The sequence below is a fragment of the Spea bombifrons genome, chromosome 5, assembly GCF_027358695.1.
Source record: "Spea bombifrons isolate aSpeBom1 chromosome 5, aSpeBom1.2.pri, whole genome shotgun sequence".
Classification (NCBI taxonomy): Eukaryota; Metazoa; Chordata; class Amphibia; order Anura; family Pelobatidae; genus Spea; species Spea bombifrons.
Genome location: NC_071091.1, coordinates 103951016 through 103972559, shown reverse-complemented (window position 1 = coordinate 103972559; position 21544 = coordinate 103951016). Strand labels below are relative to the sequence as shown.

At 38.5% G+C, this 21544-nt stretch overlaps 1 protein-coding gene across 1 annotated transcript in view; it reads left to right on the top strand.

The window, feature by feature from the left end:
• The first annotated feature begins 344 nt into the window (after positions 1–344).
• The window catches only part of OC90 (otoconin 90), a 32890-nt gene continuing 11690 nt past the window's right edge, over positions 345–21544 (top strand). The window contains exons 1-11 of the mRNA XM_053467918.1: positions 345–434; positions 8073–8147; positions 9057–9113; positions 10254–10428; positions 11564–11676; positions 11993–12121; positions 13520–13570; positions 15687–15734; positions 19369–19440; positions 19559–19609; positions 21039–21048. Coding sequence (XP_053323893.1) covers positions 389–434; positions 8073–8147; positions 9057–9113; positions 10254–10428; positions 11564–11676; positions 11993–12121; positions 13520–13570; positions 15687–15734; positions 19369–19440; positions 19559–19609; positions 21039–21048 — 827 coding nt within the window. The 5' untranslated portion in view covers positions 345–388. The remainder of the gene's footprint in view (positions 435–8072; positions 8148–9056; positions 9114–10253; positions 10429–11563; positions 11677–11992; positions 12122–13519; positions 13571–15686; positions 15735–19368; positions 19441–19558; positions 19610–21038; positions 21049–21544) is intronic.

Genomic DNA, 21544 nt, shown 5'->3' with positions numbered 1-21544 from the left:
CTAAAAAAAATCCTATACCAGGAAACTTTAAACATACAAATGCATAGAAGCACGTTTAACTATTTATGTGTATAAATACTTAAAAATGTGTATATGGCAGTTTATGTAAGTTATATTTATCTAATAAGGGACAACCGGCTACTAGATACACTTTGATCAAAGAAAAAAAAAAATTCTTTTTTTATATTTTTTATATCTTATTTTTTTTAAATGTAATTCTGGAATAATGAGATGTTTATTGGCACTTTTGAAATACCGGTATATTTTATTCAAATAAAAATTATATAGAGGGAGTTAAAATGATATATGTATTTTTGTTAACGCTAAACAATATTATTTATCATTTTATTTATTAGGCAGACATTACTGCTCGTTGTTTAATTAAACAATGATTATTATACAACTGATGACTTTGTTGATGATTTTGCAGACTGGTAAGTTAATATATTTCTTATACTATTCTGTGTATTTTTGCGATGAAATTGGTTTTTGTAGGGTGATTATAGAAATTATTTTGGAATCTTGTACACATCGGGTTAAAATAGACGAAGCCCCATTGCTAGCGATTTTATATAATTTAGACACTTTTTTTTATTGCAAAAGGATGGTTTATCCTTCATAAAGGGTATTTTTTCTCGAGGACTGAGTAAAGTTTAAAAAAACAGGCAGACAGGGTCTTATCTGCCGCCAAGTCCTTCTGTGTTTGCCGGCAGAGTATTTGAGGCTATTTCTGAAATGTTGAATTAGAAATTATTGTCGCGAGAAGCTGTAATAATTCGATGCTTGGGAAGGATTGTAACTGTTTGACAAATTCTGTGATTTTTTAGAAGCTTAGGCGAAGAGAAGCTGTTGAAAAGGCAGGAATTTGGAATTGTTGCTTTTTTCCACCGTTTTTTTGTCCTGTAATAAAAGCCGTTTTTTTTTTGCGACTGTATTAGTCTTGTGCAATAATATACCCCATTCTATCCGAGCTGGCCCTCACGGGGGCCATTGTGTTTTATAAATAGGAGCCTCCTTTTTACACAGCACAAAAATAAAAAAGGTTTAGAAAGCTGAATGCCATGTAAGAAGCATCGTTTAGACGTGTTTTCTTTTGGATATGATAACAACCCATTGTAGGAGCTACTTTTTGATCCATTTATCTCCCAGATGGAGTACCCATGTAATAAAAGTACAATTTAGCTCGGAGGATCTATTGAATTTTTTTTCTTTCTTTATACTGAATTTGGTGTGAAAAAAAAATATTTAGGGGGTATGTTTTCGGGCTTAGAATTTAGAAGGATACTGCAAAAAAATACATCAAAGAGTTGTTTGGGGTGTTTGTTGTGGCTTTAATGTACACAGCTAACTACGACTGTTGACTGTCCTATATTATTTATTAGATATTATTATAAATAATCAATGGTATAAATGACCAAATCAACCATGACATATACACATATATCTTACATACTATTGCCCTACACATGTAAAGTGCTGCCCCCTGCAGTATGTAAGACGCATAACTAATTAACTGATTCCCACATATCGCAATATTTAACCCCTTAATGACAAAGCCCGTATATGTACGGGCTAAAAATGCATTGTTTTCAATGTGTTTAGGGACCGCCCATTGTCCTTAAGGGGTTAAAAAAAATTTTTTAGATTGCTTATTTAATACACTCTAAAATCTCTCTCTATATATATTTGTTAGTATGTTCTACATATGCATTTAGAAATAAAAATAATCATACTGAATTTGGTGCCTCGTTAGTTTAAAAACATGCAGTGCTGGATAGATAAAACATGCCATTATTGAGATAAATGGGGTTTAATTTTAATATAGAAATGTATGAAACAAATATTACAATATTGTTATATATTATTACAAATATTACAATATTAAAGCCATTGAGACATTGGGCCATGAGAAGTTCTCGGAAATGCGAAAGCTTGATCGCCATTCACTAAGGTTTATTGTTTGTCCAACTAATCCCAAATCAATTGGCTCATCTAGAAAGTGGATTAGAGAAGAATGTTTTTGTGTTCGGTTCAATACGACATCAGCTCCAGAGCCGAGACCCAAAGTTACTATGAACCCAGAACATGGTGACTCAGTACTAAGGTGGCCAGGTCAACAAATGTTGCATTTTTTTTATTTTTTTTTTAAAGGTTTTTCATAATCTGATGCAAGTTTTTTTGTTATGTTTGTGAATTGGCTGCTGGTAAGCATAGGTGTCCACAGAAAAATTTGGGGAAGGAAACAAAATGTTGGTTCTGTTCACGGCATTGGGAAAGGCGGAACCAGATGGCATTTTTAGGGAATTTCCAGATGCCCCCTCCATGCTGCTATCTTAACGTTGGTTTTGCAAAAACCTTCAATATAAACAATCAAAAAGACCATCGAAAAAACAGAAAAACATTGATTGTTGTGTTCTATACATATTTGTAAAAAAAATTGAAAATTGCAAAGAAACAAGAGAAACCGATACCCGTGGCAGGTTATTATTATAGTTCATATTAATATAGTTTATTTGCTGACAATGAATTTTGGAGTTAACCCCTTAAGGACAACGGGTTGTCCATAAACCCATTAGTGACAATGCATTGTGAGCCTGTGCATGTCGTGAAGGGGTTAAAGAGTATTAAGGAACAAAGACAAACGAGTAAACAGGTCTTGAAATAACGTATCAGATTTGGAGCATATGGGGGACAAATGACACATGAAGGTCAGTAAAGTAAGAAATCGATGTTCTACACATAGGCAGTAATTTTTGTCATCAATGAATGATGAGGTTGGGCTAGCTGGGTCTTCTAGATATCTCTGACGGGGTGAATTGCGATGGAGTTTATAGAAATCAGGATGGAGAGATGTATTCAGTATTGGAAAAAAAAAATTACAACCAGATTCCATATATTAAACAATAAATAATGAGACGTACGTTCAAAAATATAGGATGAAATCTTATAAATTTGGCAAAAATACAACAGATTTGGCATATGTGACGTTGGGAGTTCCGCTGGGGCATATCATAAATGTGTTTAAAATAAATGTGTAAGAAAGAGTCAGATGTTATAAAATAGTCAGAGGGGCTGCTGGTGGAATTGACTAAATAAATAAAAAACCCAGAAGACATTGAAATTGGGAGTTGATTATTGATGGCTGTTATTGGTCAGGATATGAAATGTTCATAAAGTGTGCATGCAAGCTTAAAATATATTATTAATTATAAATATTTTCATTTTTTGAACTTTTGTTTATGCTGCGGCTTCCCAAAGATGAACTGTTTTTTTTTTTATTTCCATAAAATTATTGCCCTTTTCAACATCATACCCGACGATTAAAATAATAATAGTGTATTTTGAGACAGATTTCCCTATTATATGTTGTCATTTAAGTGCTAGTACTATGTATAGTATCTGGCTGTTCATATTACAAATCATCACAAAATCTGAACGAGAGTTAAAAAAAAAAGTAAAAAAAAATACTAATTCCAGCCTGAGACATTAATCTTTTATAGTATCTTGTAATATAAAATGACTATTCGTACCAATTTCCATGCTTTTTAATAATTATTCTAGAAAAAAAAGAAAAATAAGCAATGTGAGAATACTATTTAGAGTTTAGATTCTACAATTAGAATCCAGAACTCTTCAAGTTTAAGAAATTTCTGCGGGTTTTCCAATAATATGTCGGCTTGGTAAAACATAGAAAAATACCGAAATAAATTAATAAAATATAACATTATTATCAAAGAAGGTCCAGACAATTTAGGCACGCACATTCATTTTTTTCCCCTTTTTTGTTCTTGAAGCCTCTGAGAATTTGTTCTTTTCCAAGAAAGGAGTAGATTTAGGCTTCTGAAGTTCCTTGCTGCATCTTTCATGTTTGTCTGGGTTATAGGAAAATAAATATTTCACAATTTCTTGTTTCTGTCCTATTCTGTATTCCTTTTGACTTTTTGAGCACAGGCCCTTTTGAGCAAAATACCGTATTTATTTTCATTTGAGGATTAAAACTAGAATGGGTTAACTATTTTGTATATATAAAGTAAAAAAGGTATGTAAGTTCCGGCGGCAACTGGGCCCTCCATTCCTCTTATCTGTATGTCAATTGCTTGTCATTTTGTACTTGACGTTATCTGTAAAATGTTTACCTTGTACAGCGCTGCGGAATCTGTCGGCGCTTTATAAATAAAGTATAATAATAATAATAATAAAAATAATATATTTATTCCACCTTCCAGTAAAAAAAAAAAATGTTTTCATTTGTTTTTTGGTTAACATATTACTCATCAGGATAAAATGTGGCTTTAGCGGGGGCCGTAGCTCAAAAAAGACCCATATTAATCACCAGATTAATGGAGGAGCACGTGGAGCAATTGCTCCAGGGCCCTGATATTCTGACGGTTCATTCCTCTCATATGTCCCACAAAGCATCGACCTGATTGGTTCTCACGATGTGCATCAGTCATTATCCCTCACTAACACTGCATGCTGAGAAGTGATGTCATTTCTGGACGTGCAGCCTAGCGAGGGAGCTACAGGCCACAAAGAACATCACTCTCATCACTCCTTTATCACTCCCATCACTCCTTTATCACTCCCATCACTCCTGTGTTCCTATGGCACGTTATGTTCGCCAATCCAGGTTTAAGTTTAAAAGGCTAATTGATGGTTAGAAAACCCTTTTACAATTATGTTACAGATAGAAATGTGCTTGTTTTCCATGGAAACAGCTAAGTGACCCCCAAACTTTTGAACAGTACTGTGTGTGTATATGTATATATGTGTGTATAGGTGTGCATTTGTATGTATATGTAGGTGAGGGGGGGCAGAACAGAAGTTAGAGAGAAGATGAAAATTGTAGAAGGCAGACAAGTAAGATAAAAGAAAAAATGCGAAAAAAATAGGAAAAAAATGTGAGGTACATAAAAGAGAGAAAGAAAGAACACAACAAAAAAGGGAAAAAACGAAGAGAAAAAAGGGAGAAAGAGCTTGCTAATGGACCGGAAATCCAGAGATGCCCTTTCTGTGTTGTGAAGGGGAGAATAACCTACTATATTGTATGAAAAACACTGTGCCGGTTTGCTGAACGGTGTTTTCTTGTGTCAGGGAATGTCTCTTGGATGATTGGTTGTTTTTAACTGATTAATCAGGCTTTGGAGTTTTACCAATTTTGAACATTGATTTTGTAATCTCGAGTAGGTGTAAGTTTTACACGCCACCGGGCTCGTTAATGAGTGAACATGAGCGTGTGTGAGTGCATGTGTATGCGCAGATAAAAAATGGTTCCTGGCAGACAAACAATGAGGCGGCTGCCACGGGGTAAATGCATAAGCACCAGGCATGATTGATCCCTTTGTTACTGGAATTTGTACTCATTTTGCAAGAAGGTGATCCAAGAATGGCCATAATTGAATGCGAGAAGAGAATAACCATTATTGTTTGGGACTGTTACCAAATATATATATATTTGTTTTACTCTTTTCTTGGGAATAGCGTTTTGTGATTGCTTGGATAACACAGAAAATGTCAGAAAAGAGTCAAAACACCTTAACAGCTCAAGTATTAGATTTTATGTCTGTCTGAAAGAATGGAGTCAAGTGGTTTGCGTTATATGGAGCATTTCAGCTTTTTGAACATTCTATGCGTTGGCGCGGCAGCTGTTATGTTATTTAGATCTCTGGTCAAAAACCTCAATGGGGCAACGAGCTGCTGCCCCTGCGAGTTGAGACTTCTGGTCTCCATGACTCTGCGCCATTCTTGTTCTATCCATTTCTGGAAGTGGTCGTAACATCAGGCGCCAAGATCCAGAGCTACGGCTATGAGGCAAACATTCTAAGTGCCTAGAAAAAGAGAGACCTAGAAATTTGGGGTTTAGAGAGGGTCTGTCCCTCTTACACAGGGTCACTTGGAAGGTCAATTTAAATAATGTACTCCCAAAGGAGAAATTAGACTTATGCACCTATAACAGAGTACAACGCTGTCTGGGAAGCTCAAAACTAAAAGAAACATAGAATTTATTTTAATTATATGGTTCAACAATGGTTTTTTTGGCAGGAAATTTGTTTGTACCACTGGAAGCCCATCATGTAAGAATATTATAAAAAAACAAAGGACTTTGTACATGGTCCATGGACAGGAGCTTAGAAGACAATGCTCAAATATAGCTGGAGTATAGTCTCCATCCTGAACGTGCCTACTGTGGGTTTAATCTTCTGAGTATAATATGGAATCCTCTGTATTTTTGGAACAATGCATTATATACACAAATAGCCAAAGGGAAATGAGATTTTCTGATTGTTTTTTGAATTTGAGGGTTTTTTGTTTGTTTCATATGTTGTTCCTCATGGAATTTTGACATCTAGACTTTCAAACAGAGCGATAAAGTGTTATCTTGACCTTTTGTGCCACTATACAGTGTTTCTTGAAAAAACATTTATTCTTGAGGTCTGGGAAGAATTCAAAAAATAATTAAAAACTCAACACAAGAATCTAAACAGGCACCAAATGTAAAACGACCCTCACCATGTCTTACATTATTAATTAAGTCAATTACAACAGGGGACGTCAAAAGAAGATGTCATTGAGAAAAATGTAGTCTGAAATATTTTTTTGTCTGTCGTCGCTTATAAACCACTGATTTTCATTATTAATATCTATTAATTACTTTTTTATTATTAATAAACGTACTTTAGCTTTGTGCATGCGAAAAGACTGACTTTGGTGTAGAAAGCTTGCAGATTTCTCCGCTGATGGTCCAATGTCAAGGGAGAAGGTAGCAAGACCAGAATGCGGTATATTTTGCATGAAAAAGAAGCGAATGCCGTGCCTTTGGGGGTAACCAGCGTAAACCAGAAGCTGTATTTTTATATTTGGATACTAAGTATCTCTAAACCTTGTCTAAGTCTAGTGTTAAAATCTTATATATATCTCAGAGGATCAATAAGACAGACTTGGCAGGACAAGGTAAACATGTAAATGCGGGCATATACAGTCACCGCGGAGCTTTAGCTGGCGTAGAGGAGTCTTTCCTACTCCGAACAAACTTTAAGACATATCCTTATGGAGTATATGAATCAGATACAGCCCCGATGTCGAGCAGCAGCGGTGTCTCCAACTTGTTGTGTCCACTTGAGGTGTTGGGAATGGCGTCTAGCATGACAAAACCATTCGGTTCTTTGTGATATGCTGGTTCCTGGGCTTCTTTTTGACTAAATACATTCTAACATGTGGGATACATAAATGATGTATGTCATATTGTTTTGGAATCAAAGGAATGTGTCTTCTTAGCAGATAGAATTTGGATTTCTCAGGCTGATCTTTACATTTGTTTCTGCTACGGATCGCGGCTTCTCTATATGCCGGCTTTTGAGGAGACGCTGTTTCCGTCTGAGTTACATCAAGGCTGTTCTGACCTTTACACCCCATGCGGATATACTTGAAACAGCGCTGCTGCTGGACATCGGGGCTGTATCTGATTCATACACGCCACATGGATACTCTTTCAACAAGTTTGTTCTGAGTAGGAGAGACTCCTCTACGCAATAGATAAAGTTGCATAGTATACCTGTAGTTATGTGTGAAACTAAAAAAATTTTTTTTTTATAAAAAAAAAATTTTTCAACCAAATTCGAGGAGATATTTTGATCTACAAGAAGATACCAAATCACAGAAAAAAAGTTTACTTTAGGGAAAAGGGAAGCATCAGCTGATGAATGGGATCCATTACAGAGAGGGCTGTGAAGTTGTGGATTCCACTACCATCTCATACTGGCAGTATGATGGCAGAGTAGTTGGCTACCTTTTACTTATGAGTGGAAACCTTTTTGTAATAAATATGGTTTAATGGAATTTAAAAAAATAAAAAGAGTTTAAAAAACATAAGTCTTCACAACAAGCTACTAGAAGTGATGGATCAAGGTGTCTCTTTATGGATGACAAAACAGAAATGGCTATAATGCTATAGAATCCGGAATAACATATTACCTTGGTAAGCTGATGTATTAAAATAAATCATATGTTTACGTTGTTGGTGACCTCATAGATTACACCCTGTAATTAACAAATGTATCTCTATTGTCTATTAGAAACAACAGTTGCCCAAGAATCCGGACTCTCTCCAGTTTTGCCTGAGCTTTCCGATGTCCCTCTCAGGAATATTAGTAAGTCCCGTCCATCTCGTGCTTTCCAATCCTCGCCATTTTTCTCTCAATATCCTTTATTACAGAGGGATTTATTCACTAAACAGTGAGATATACTGCACCTCACCATTTAACTATGTATTACGAAGCGCCAACCTTGGTCAGACTTAGCTTGCACCACATAATGCTGAATTAACGTGGAAGTCATTTGTGTACCGATGTAACTATGTATTATACAGGGAGAGCCAAGCCCTTCTTGTAGGATAACCTCACATTTGGGCAAAAAAGTTTCACCTTGCACCCAAAAATGATGGAAAGCAATAGTTTAGGCCCCTGGAAATCACACAAAAATCATGTTTCTTTAATGGTGAAGTGATCAGCAGCCTTGAAAATTTACGTTTTAATGAATAAAGGTTGGAGAACTCAATCCCCAAAGAAGAAGACATCTAAATATTATGCATCTTCATTCCCTGTTTGCACATATTTGAGGTTGTTGGCTCCTCATCAGTCTGGTTGCAGCTTGCTGTCCAGGGGTTAATGGGGAGGAGGTTTAATTGCACCTCCCCCAACACATTAATAAGGTTTTGGTAGCAGTATAAACTGCTTTGTGTGCCCACTATGTAGGAGGTGAGAGTCGGTTCTCACCCTATTGAGAGTGTGCCTTGACGTGGCGGGTGAGCTTAATTATGCTTTGGCCAATTCATATAACCAAAACCTCTCATTTATATTATGTTTATATATTTGTTGCCAACTTTATTAGGGTGAGAAGCGCAGACAGTTTTTGTTTCTTGCATCTTCATTATCCCTTATGCATATTCATTATAGAATGAGCACAGCCCTACTTCGTATTATGTTCCATAAATAGACTAATTTGGATTTTTGACATTGGTGAATATTTATATCTTATTGATTACTTTTCATATGTTTCAGATAACTTTACGTTTAATGGTGTTTTTAAAAACATGGACAGTGTGACATCATTTCTAGGTAAGAATATTTCTTTAGCTGTACAATCTACCGTTTCTTATACATGCTATAACAAGATACTAGAGATGTATAGTCATTATAGTGACTTTAATTGGAATTTAGAGACCAGGCATTTCACATCTGTTTCATTAGATAAGAAAGAAATACTTGAGACCCACTCATGAAATAAAACAGTTTATTGTGTATGCTCATAACAACGTCCCCACTTCAATTAAGAAGGCCTTTATCAGGATGGTGGAGATGAAAAACAGACAAAGAAAAAAAAACACTTAGATCTTGAAGATGTGGCTAGAGAATCGCAAGACCGCAAAGACTTTGGCCACTATAGAAGATGTTCCATCAGACAAGGGTCCATGCAAGTGTCTGGCTTATGCCCTTAGGACCAGGCTGGATTTGGATGGGCGTTGAACTGGTTGGGTTTGTTGATGAGCTGCATTAAGATTAAATATTTCAACTTTCCGGTTCGGCTGTGTGAACCCCGGGGCATTTCTTCTTCAAGAAGGAACAAGGTGGCCATTTATGATGTAGGTGATCAGATGCCAGGAAATCTCACACAAGCTCATGCATTATACAGGGCCAGCCCGTCTTGCGGTAGACAAGTAGCTGAAATGGTATATTAAGTTAACTATGTTGAACACAGACACAAATTAGGATCCCCATAAACATCACAGAGAAACATAGCTATAAAATATTAATTTTTCTTTAACCATAATATACACCATAAAACTAAGGACGGAATGGTTCGTATCTGCCGTCACATTCTATAGTTCTGTGTAATACCCCACTGTAGCTAGACAAGGCTTTATTTGCTTTCAAGAGGTTAATAAACATGAAAATAGTTCATAGTTCACCTAACATAAAAAAAAAATACAATTCTCAAAAAAGATTACCGTTATGGAACTTAAACTGCCTTGAATTGCATCTATTGTGCTGTATAGCGGTTGGCCAATTGCTCCACCTTTAGCTCCAGAATTCTCTGGTTAATTTTAGCCAATTACTTTACATCTCCAATCAATTTCCACATCATTTTTTATCATTAGAATGAAGGAGTTTTGGAATACATGTCCTGTGATTAACAATGTCAGCTGTTATGAAAGTTAGAAAGTTATATATATAATCGTCTTTTTTTTTTTTTCACAGATTGCCTTGGATCTCATTTCACTTGGTTGCAAAATATATTTACAAATTTCCCTGCGCTGCTAAATTTTGTGAGCAGACTGAAATGTGTCACCGGGCTGTGCCCCAAAGTCTTTGAAGATTATGGTTGCACTTGTAGATACGAGATGGAAGGACTCCCCGTTGATGAAACCGATAGGTGGGTTTTAGATCGCTAGAATACATTTTTCAAAAATCCAGAAAAAATAGACTACTTTTGGAAAAATGATTCTTTTTCATTGTTCTTTATATATAAACAAAAACCCGAATTCACTTACAGCAAATTTTTGCCTCTGTTCTTGGCTGAATTTGGTAGAACCATTTTTAAGTCAGATTTTCCAACATTTTGGCTTAAAATTGGAAATGAGGATGAATGTTGGTTAGAAAGTAACTGGAAGGGTTTTTTTTTATGATATCAAATTAATTTTGAAAAAACCAAATAGGGTATAAGATGATAAAACAAAACAAAAAAATAACAAAAAAACAATTTTTTTATCAAATGGCACATTCATACACCCCCAAAAAAATAGTTTTTACTACACTCTCAGGTTGAATAGGCAGAATCTCAGGGTCACTCAATTCAAAGCAGACTCCTTTATATTTTGCGCTTACCTAATAATCTCTGGACATTCTTATTGGTGGTTATCACAGCTGGAATCCCTGATTGAACATGGGTGGCTTCATTCATAATCTATTCACCCCCCAACATGTCATGGTTTTCATAGGGTCTATTAGGTCTATTTTGGTTGCCACTGTTAATGAGCCACTTCAGCAGAATCCTTGTGATGATTAGTTGGGGACAACTAATTTGTAATGTTTCCAGAAGACAGTAGGAAACATCGCTACCAATTAGTTTGCAACATGTCTGCTGTCTCTTACAAGCACTGAAGGATGTCATCTGGGCTCCTGGATGAGGCTCTCCTTATTTATATGTAATTAACCCATTCGTAGAATCGATTTAATAAGGAAGCATTAATTGAATATGGGGTATAGAGATTCTAATGATCTTCAAGAGAACCACTACTCTGATTGGCCATGTTCTGCAACAATTAAGGTCCTCTTTGTTGCCCGGGTTCCGGGAAGTCTTAGTGCAGGAAAACCTGAAGCTGAGGTGCTTCACCCTGGAACATCTAGATTGTGGCCTCAAGTCAACATAAACCCCATGGCCTCTACCCTCCCTAACACACACACACACATAGGGAACGTTTCTATGGATTTTCTCCATTAATAAAAAGACAATGCCATCGTGAGTGATGTTGTAAATCATTTTCTCTTCTTTTATTGCACATGTCCAGCTGTTGCTTCCAACACCGAAAATGTTATGAAGAAGCCCTTGAGCTGGATTGCAGCTGGGACCCGGCGAAAATTACTGCCGATGTCAGCTGCCTCTCCAAGAACCTCACGTGTGGTACGATGCCAGCTGGGCCCGGTAACGACATTTCAATACGGGCCAGCGGTTTTGAAATCATCGACCTAACGATTAGAGTAATATTTCCAAATAAAAGAAGGATAATTAATATAAATGGATATGTTTTTATGAATTAAACTAGTAAAACTGCTACAAGAAGGTCTGTGGTGATAATACACGGTGCCCACCTGGCGGTATCGATGACGAGGGGGTATGTGATGGGCACAGCTAATTAGTTTCTGTAATCCGTTCTTTATAAATCCAGCAGATGTTGGAAAGCGGATCTTTAAATGGGTCCTTGTTCCTCTCCCCACAGAGACCGGCGATGCGTGTGAGAAACTTCTATGCCATTGTGACAAAGCTGCCATTGAGTGCTTGGTGAACGCACACATTAACTCTTCGATGAAAGGAATTGATATCACATTCTGTCCGGCTCTAGTTACTGGTAAGAAGTGACACCGTGTTAGAACTGTGATACAGGTGAAGATTCTTAAAATTCAGGAGGACCTTTGAATACTTCAAAAGGGGGACCTTTGTTACGCCTTTGTATGGTTTCTCTGTTAGTTACATGATGTAAAAGAAGTGCTCAAATAGAGAAAATAAATAAAATCTGGCATACCTTTATTGAATAACTGTACATAACATGGATTCAAAGGAACCTAAGCGTACGGCTTTTAGATTATTACATCTTAATAGCCACTTATATAGTATTTATTAAATGTGATTTTATAAAAAAGATACCTGGAATTCTTCCAGAACGGCTTGCACCAGGCCCTTTCCTTCTATCAGGAAGTCTTTCAGAGACTCCTCAACTCAACAATATCAGAAACAAATAGAGAGGAGTTCCACTTATTCAAAACATCTTAAATGATGAGATATGGGCAGGGTGTCTCCACAGAGACTCGGGTGGACATGTTGGAGGGAAGATAGGGAAAAATACTCCTAGGGTAACATTGTATGTGATATAAAGACAATTACACTGTATCAAAGTTGTAAAGCTCAAGAGATCAGGGTTACTGGGAGACGCTCTACTGTTAGATGTTGGTGCAGGACAAAACATCGGAACCCGCTCTTATCCAAGATGTAGATGGCTCCTAGATGTAGATGGAGAAACGAGAGATCTTTAATTGGTTAAGAGGCTTCGGTATCCCAAATAATCAGAAATAAGTCAAAAATCCACCCAACGCTTTCCATTCCGTCATGGAACTTCCTCAGGTAGAATCAGAACGCAACATAAAATGCATTGTATGCAGCCGAAGCCTACCGTATCTGCACCTCTACTGTGATGCTTAACCCCTTAATGACAAAATGCATTGTTTTCAATGGGTTTAGGGACCGCCCATTGTCCTTAAGGAGTTAAAAGAGAAGGGGAATAAATCTTGAGCTAAATCCATAACGGACTCCCATTTCCAAATTCTAATTTATAATTTCTTGAAAATCCATGAGATTTTATTAACTGGTAACTGTGAAAAACGTTATTTTTATCAGTGCGGGATCATCCGCTGGCGACGCATTAATCAAAAAATATTTTATTGAGAATTCCCACTTTCTGTTACGGATGTCTCGAGGTGTAATTAAACCGTGACAAGAAAGGGGTGAGCTGGCCCTGCTAAATGCATAGTTTGTCAGTGTTGTTATGGCACTGAGGTGACCGCATTCAGCCATTTTTCCCGGACATGTACCCATTTCACATGTTCCTACACATACATGTAAAGTGCCGCCCTGCATTATGTGTGATGTATAATTGTGTCACTGTTATATACGTTCTACATACTGCAGGGGGCACCAATTGTTTTAGGGTGGTTAGATTCTTTATTTTTGCTTTATTCTTTTTTTCTTTCAGCCTCTCCGGACACAACAGTGAAGAATAACAAGATGGCCCTTGACGCAATAGGTTTTTCTTTTTTATTCCAACAAAATATTCTAATCACAATAATAAAATAATCATAATTAGTAGGCTTAATAACTATGGACGTACCGGAGTACCTCACTGTCCATTAAGCTGCGCCTTCCTGCTTATTATACAATGCAGAAAAAAACATAGTAATTAAACTACAGAATGAAGTAATTTTGCAATTTCTTTTGCATTCATTTTAATTTAAGATGGGTTAGGAGAGGATATTAAAATCCCTCAGATATGAATACTAGATGCGCGAGTGATAACCCACCTCAAAACTGAATCAAGTAAAACTTAACTTTTATTCTTTATCTTTTAAAACTTCCCAATCAACAAAATAATACTAAATATATGGAAAAATGCTAAACAACTATACTCGCTACCTCACTGAATGGCTGCATCGCCGATGCCGTATGTAGCCGCTGGACCTGAGTACAACTCCGATTATAGAATCGAGCACTACCGTTCAAACGTCTGGGGTCACTAGTCCTTGTTTTTGAAAGAAAAGCAGATTTTGTCCATTAAAATTACACGAAACTGAACAGAAATCCAGCGCAGATGGGGTTAATGTTGTAAATGACTATTGTAACGGCTGATGTTTAATGGAATCTCTTCATACGCGTACAGAGGGCCTTTATCACTCCCATCACTCCTGTGTTCCAATGGCCCTTTATCACTCCCATCACTCCTGTGTTCCAATGGCCCTTTATCACTCCCATCACTCCTGTGTTCCAATGGCCCTTTATCACTCCCATCACTCCTGTGTTCCAATGGCACGTTGCATTCGCTGATCCAAGTTTAAGTTTAAAAGGCTAATTGATGGTTAGAAAACCTTTTGCGATTATGTTACAGCCAGAAATTGTTTCTCATGAAAACAGCCGAGTGACTCCAAACTTTTGAAAGGTAGTGTGTATCAGCAGTATGTTGTGTAAATGTTTCTATCGCGTCTCCCCTCTCTCTTCTCTCCTCTTCGTCATACATGTCGAGGTCATATAAGGTTATATAAGGTTGTTCTATTGCCCCCCCACCCCATGCATTATGATAGGGAGCCGGAGTGTCTAGTAGATTGGGGCTCAGATAACAAGAGTGAGAACTCACACAATATGCAGCTGCCTGAAAACATTATAGTATGCAACAAAATAGCATAACGCTTTTAAAAGCTAGCATTTTTATCTGACACTAGTACATTTTGGTGAGATTCTTTCCTTTAGCAGGATTTCCATTAATTCCCCCACTGCTGATGTAAGACTTACTGGTCTGTAGTTGGCTGAGTCTTCCCTGCTAGCTTTTTTTGTGAAGTGGCCAACTTCCAACTTTAAGTAACTACTGCTGTGAATAGTGATGGTTAAAAATTCACTAAGAGTTTTATTATCGCACTCTAAACCTCTTTTAATAACTTCATGCGGATGCGATCGGGTCCAATAGCTTTACTTGTGTTTATTTTTGGAAGCAGATCTTTTTCCTCTGTAAACTGAGGTTCCATCCCCTGAATAAACAGAATAGAAGCATTTATTTGGGTAATCAACTAGACCTTTATCTTCGTTTATATGACTCCTTTCTTTTGTCACTAAAAACGGGTTTATCACCCTTTTTTGTTAACCTGGCAATTTTCTCCTCTGCGTCTGCTTATAGTTCCTAAATGCCACCTTCTTCTGCTTTGCTATATGCACCAGGTTTCCAGAGTGCCTTAGTGCTTTCTTTTTTTTTCTTTTTATCCTTTCTGACGAGTTTAATGCAATGCTCTGCTGCCTTTAGTAATCTACTCTCTCCTAGACTCCATCTAAAGATGTCTAGGTCTAATAACACGAAGGCTAGCTGGCTATAGGGGTAAAGCTAGCTCCAAATAGACTTCACAATGATGGAACCTGAGTTGGCAGTGAACATGGCCAAACAATACTGCCCCCTTCAGGCTGATTGTATATTAGCATGTCTGGTCGGTGGTTGAAGGGTAGTTTGCGTCACTGACACCGCACATTAAAACATGAAGGATGAAGGATACCCCGCTGACTTCAGTCTCGTTCTGATCCGGGGCCTCAAGTGCTAGGTTAATTAATTCGCAATTAATGCCAAATGAATTGATGTAATTATAATATGTATGTTTTTTTTGGGACAGTGCAACAAAACCGAAGCGTGGATGCCGCATATTCCCCAACAAGAGAAGGTATTATTATTATCATCATCATTAATATTATTAGAATGGGGGTATAAATGTGCAGCGGGCTTGTCGCACCAACCCCCCCCATGAAATAAAACCGGCCCAACTTTGACCATTTGACATATCGGAGACTATGTGATACTCCGTTGATGGGGGTTTTGGGTTAGGATTTAGTTGATTGAATTGCTGGGAAGAGGCGAATGTAGAGAGAATGTTTGAAGATACGAGATCGAGGTGGAGCACCAGCGGATAAGAAGTAGAGTTCTTTTGAGATGGAGGCCATCTCAGGAGAAGTTTCCGACAAGTGCGTGGTTCTAGAGCAACTACGATGATGAGTTGGGTAAAGACGACAAAGGTATAGGATGAGACGAGTCTAGAAGGCAAGATACTGAGTGCGTGGGTCAGTTTGGGCTGCTTCCTTAGAGCGTTCCTCCTGGGTTCCTTTATAGGTGACAGGAACGGTGGGAATAGACCCCAAATGGACTTGAAAGGGACAGGCGTAGAGTAGGCCGGTCCTCACAGTGAGTTGGGTGGACAGCAATTGTTCTACTTGACCCAGTAGTCAGTTCTAATCTGGAGGTAAAATCAGGTATATTCTTGAGAATTCTCAAGTATGATTGTTACAAGACATGCCGTGTCTCGAAATAGACGGGATTAGATGCTTAGCGGTAATTCCTGCGGGTCTGAGAAAAGGGGCTTATTATACCTACATAGTGTTTTTTTCAGTAAAAGTGTAATATAAAGGGCACAGAATTATTCTTTAAAAGGTGAATGTTCCTTTTTAGATAATATAATCTGGCACTCAGGGGGCCGAGCAGTTTAGGGGTCTTTAGACTTGCTACTTTGGGCTGTATTTTGTGACAGAAATAAAATGTTTATGTTTTGTATGGTTATGTTTTTTTTTTTGGTTTCGCTGCGGCTTTAACGCTTCGCAGGCTTTTCATTCAGCGTCTCGTACATTTCTAATGGTATTCCTGTGGCATTTATCACATAAATGAGTCTAGCTTTTCAGCATATGCCAGCAGTTCCGGCCTGGAAATGACTACATTTTGATTAATTGTGTGCATAACTAGCAATAACAGGTACAGGAAAAAAAAGTCCCGTACAGCAGGCTCCCATTAGCTGTAATAAAATTGCATTCCGCCGAGACGGGGCGTCCGACAGATACGGCCCCACGCAGGCGGGCAAATACCTGCAATTAGTCTAAACGCGGCGTTAATCCCCGGAGTTATGGCGGGCCGCAGTATTAATAGTCACAATATTTTCTATATGAGTAACAAAAAGTCTCTCGTTCTTTAATCCCCTCCGCCGCATAGTCTAGATAAATCCACAAAGTCTCAAGTATTGTGCGGATCGTTTTAAAGTGAACGTGCTGATTTCAGTCTGGCTCATTTTTATGCGTGCGCGACCCCAAAAGTAACTTATAAACATGCAAATAATGATATGATTTTTACAGCATGTTGTAGGATATAAAGTCATGGTCTCCATTCTGATACACTTGTGTTGGACACTCTCTGCTTGAACGCCTTTGTAGTATATAGCACATGTGAGTGTAGGATACATACTGGTATATAGAGTATAAGCTCTAGGCAGGTGCAAGAAACCCACTTTCCCCCTCAGAAATGCAGATTTGAAGATTTTGGGCTACTACCCAAAGCCTTTTTTGTATGTTGTACTTCTATTCGCACATATAGGCACCATACCTGGGAGCTCTCTGTGACTGCTGACCCAGAGTCTCCAGGTGAAGCCCCTCTTCCTCAGGTCTCTAGGAGGGTGAGAAATGATGTTTGTCATGCCCACTCCGTACCTGTTCCCCACTCATTTTTCTCCCACTCCCCACCCACTAAAGGCTTCTGGGGCTAGCTTTCACGAAGCCCTGTCCCCAGAAGAGCAAGAGATAGCCTACCTTGAGCCTTTCCTAGGTGTGAAGGAAGGAACCTTCCTATGGCTGCTCTCTGGAGACTTCCATCTCCTGCTCATTTCTGATAAGGGTGGGACTGGCCACACATGGGGATCGGACTTGACCAAACGCTGCTTCCCCACGTGGACATTAAACGCCCTGACCTTGGTTATCAGCGCTGAAATCCATAGAGTTCCCAGGTATGGGAATTATGATATAATTTAGGATTATATACTTTCCTTCATCCTTTTCTTGGAATATCTTTGCAGTCCCCTTTCGGCACATGTCGGACAGGATAATACACATTAAACTTGTGTTTTGGGACGTTGGGTCACTTACTTGGCCTTGCTCCTCATAGGACTCTTTAACCCAAAAGAGCCAAAGGTTCTACTGTGATCACTCGCTTATGATGGTCACCAGATGGTTTTAAAATATTGGTTCGGGAGGTAAAAATCATTTGAAATGTAACCTGTATTCAAGCAGGGATTTCAGATGTCATTTAGCAGCGAGAAAGGCACCAAAGTGGGATTCTCAGATATCATTAGGTCAAAATAGAATATGAACGAGCCAGCTTTAGACTGTATGAATCTGAGAATCTACTCATCCCCCCCCCCCCCGGGACTGGGGTAAAAATCCTCAGAGTTCCCAGAGTGACCATAACTTTAAAAAAGGGAGTATAATGTAAATGTAATTTCTTGTTCTAAAAGGTAAACAGACGGTTGCTAAGAATTACAACATCTGACATAAATTCACTGTCCGTACAAAGAATTCCCTGCATTCCGATGGGCTGCCGCAGATCACAAAAGGTCATCTTTTGATTTTACCACAAATGAGTTTTCGTTCTTATCAAAAGGACAGGATCCATCACGGCAAAGGTTAACCAAACGTGGAATTATCTCTTTAGGGAGGTTCTGCGTTAAATGTCTGATCAGTCCTTGTCAAGACGGTTATCGGACACATATTTGGTTCGGTCTTTGCTCTCGGATTTTAAACCGGGAACAACTAGTTCTTATTTATTGTTATTTATTATTTATTGATTCAAATGGCTTCATCATTCCGCAGCGCTTAGTGGTCTGAACAGATTGATCTTTCAAGCTTTAGCACCTGAAGCAGTCAAAGAAAACATACTTTAAAAGGAGATCCTGGATTTTATTACTTTGGACTCTTTTTTTGTATGTTTTTTCAGGCTTCCTCAGATTCAAAAGTGAATTGATCTGATATAACAGGGGTTATGAATCAATGTGTTGATTGCCGGCCTGGGACGTTGGCTGACAGCAGCACACGCTTACTCCGTGTCCCACTCCAGCAGCAGATCGAGTGTAGCAGCATGCGGCCAGCGGCTACATATGTTCTGCCGCATGCTACGTGAGCATAAAAACGTAGCATGTAGCCACACATAGCCAGCTGTCGGCCGCATTTTTGTTATCAGGCGGTCTTTGGCCTTAAAGTGCCGGGGCTGCCTGGTTATCCCCAGTCCGCCACTTTTGGGTGTAGATATCACAAAAATATGCCACAAAATATGTACAAATAGCGTTCATAGTTCTGGGGAATTTGGTTGCATAATTCCAGCAGAATGTGACCCATTTTCCTGCGTGTTAAACATACTGTACATATGAGTAACCCATAGATTTTCACTGAGCTGGATATTTATTTCATGTATGATTATGAGAACATTTAAAGAAAAAAATGTTAACCATCTAAGCCGTGTCAGTATAATTTTGGTGCATGTTCCACCTTTAGGAGAACTCTTTGGTTTCCAGAACGATGTGACGACCTTCCCTTCTGCAGAGGAGACAACGGAAGGAACAGAAGGTAAGTTATGGTACAGATTTAAAAAAATATATATATATTGTTCAGAATGTTTCATTTTTTTGCTTCTGTGTTTAACTGCATTTTAACACATTACTGAAATAATGTCACTTTCTTTCAGCCGCACCCCAGATATTGAGTACACCAGCAACCGGACCCCCAGAAGTGCTGTGTGAGTAACAGTACAATGGCATAGCTCAGATGCTATATGTTGCTATATGATACACAGCACAGAGCAGCTTCGGCAGAATTGGTAGCGTGCAGTCTTACCGTTAAGGCAAAGCAGAATTTAATGGGTTAAATGTGTAACGGTGTGTCATAGGACTAACAATTGATAACATTTCACAGGTTACTAAATCATACATCCCAAGTGTCCCTGTTTTTCAGGCACTGTTTTTTTGAAGGCAGTGGGGAGCATGGAGCAGTTGGGGAGAGATCCTCTGATCTCCACTGACTGGCCCAGGGGCTGGAAAATCATTGATGGTCTGTGCTCTTGCAGCATATACCTCCATTGAAGCTCCACCTGGCTGCCTGGTGATGGTTTGCAGCTGAGCACCACTAGGTGGCTCCTCAGGTAAGGTGGGCAATCCCTTTAGCTCACTGCCTCCCTTTCTCATCTATGTAATCTTTTTCACACCAAGCTCATCCAACCATGTCTTTATGGAGCTTGCTTTGTGCGCTGGAGAACAGTAATGCTGAAATAGAAAAGGGTCTTCCCCAAACTGTTCCCACAAAGTTAGAAGCAGAGCATTGTCCAAAATGTCTTGGAATGCTGAAGCATTAAGATTTTCCTTCTCTAAAACTAAGGGGCCCAAACCCTGATTTCACTAAATAAGAGGTGCGTCCCAATACTTTTGTCCATATAATGGTGCACAAAGCATGGTTGGATGTGTCAAAGAGGAGGGAGATTGGACCATAACCGCGCCAGGCGATATTTGGGCAGGATCCACGGAATCTCTGCCAACAAATTCTTTATTCTTTAACTATTTTCAATTTCCACCCAGTCCTTCATGGACTCCTGCCTGGTCCATTCAGTGACTGTAGCTACATGCGCAGCATCATAATAAAGTTGTATATCTGGGAGGTCCAGTCGTTGAAGATGTTTATATTTTCATAATAATGATAGCGAATTCTGAAAGTATAATAATTATTAATAGTCACAATATTTTTGCCTTTCTTCTGTATGAGTAACAAATCCGCTCCACCGCATAGTCTAGATAAATCCACAAAGTCTCAAGTATTGTGTGGATCGCTTTAAAGTGAACGTGCTGATTTAAATCCGGCTCATTTTTATGCGTGCGCGACCCTAAAAGTAACTTATAAACATGCAAATAATGATATGATTTTTACAGCATGTTGTAGGCTATAAAGTCATGGTCTCCATTCTGATACGCTTGTGTTGGACACTCTCTGCTCGAACGCCTTTGTAGTATATAGCACATGTGAGTGAAGGATACATACTGGTATTTAGAGTATAAGCTCTATACAGGTCCAAGTAACCCAAGTGCCCTCTGAGTGCTTAGTTTTAAAGGAGGGCCTGAAACAAATATTAAAGGTCAGGAAGAATGTTAGTTTTAAAAACATGAATTCCTCCTTTCTAGGTTATATGAGGTATGAGATTTGGGCTTGGTAAATGGGTTGTTGGCTTTTCGCACGCCATTTAAAAGTGTGGCTGCAGAAAGCGATGCTGCTATTCTGCATTGATGCCAACCCCTTTTTAAGCCCCAGAATGTCTTGGTTAATAGGTATAGCATTTAGGAAGGCCCCGATAGATAATAACGTTGTCAATGCCTTGTGTCATTACAAACTTTGAACGAATCCATTTACTATGACCCTAGCAGAGGGTTTCCTTTATAAAGATTGAATTCAGTAACTCATCCATGGCGGGAGGTCAAAGGCAGATAACACGTAAAATAAATAGGTCCACTTTACGCGATTGAACGTCTTCTCAGCATCAGTTAGTAAGATATGGTTGGTGCCCGCAACTCGGCACCCATGTATAACATCGGTGATCTTGTTGGTATTATCATTTGGGGTGCTTCACTTGTCTTGGTGACAAATGGAGATGCAGCCGAAACGGCATTAACCGTATTATCCATATGGGGAC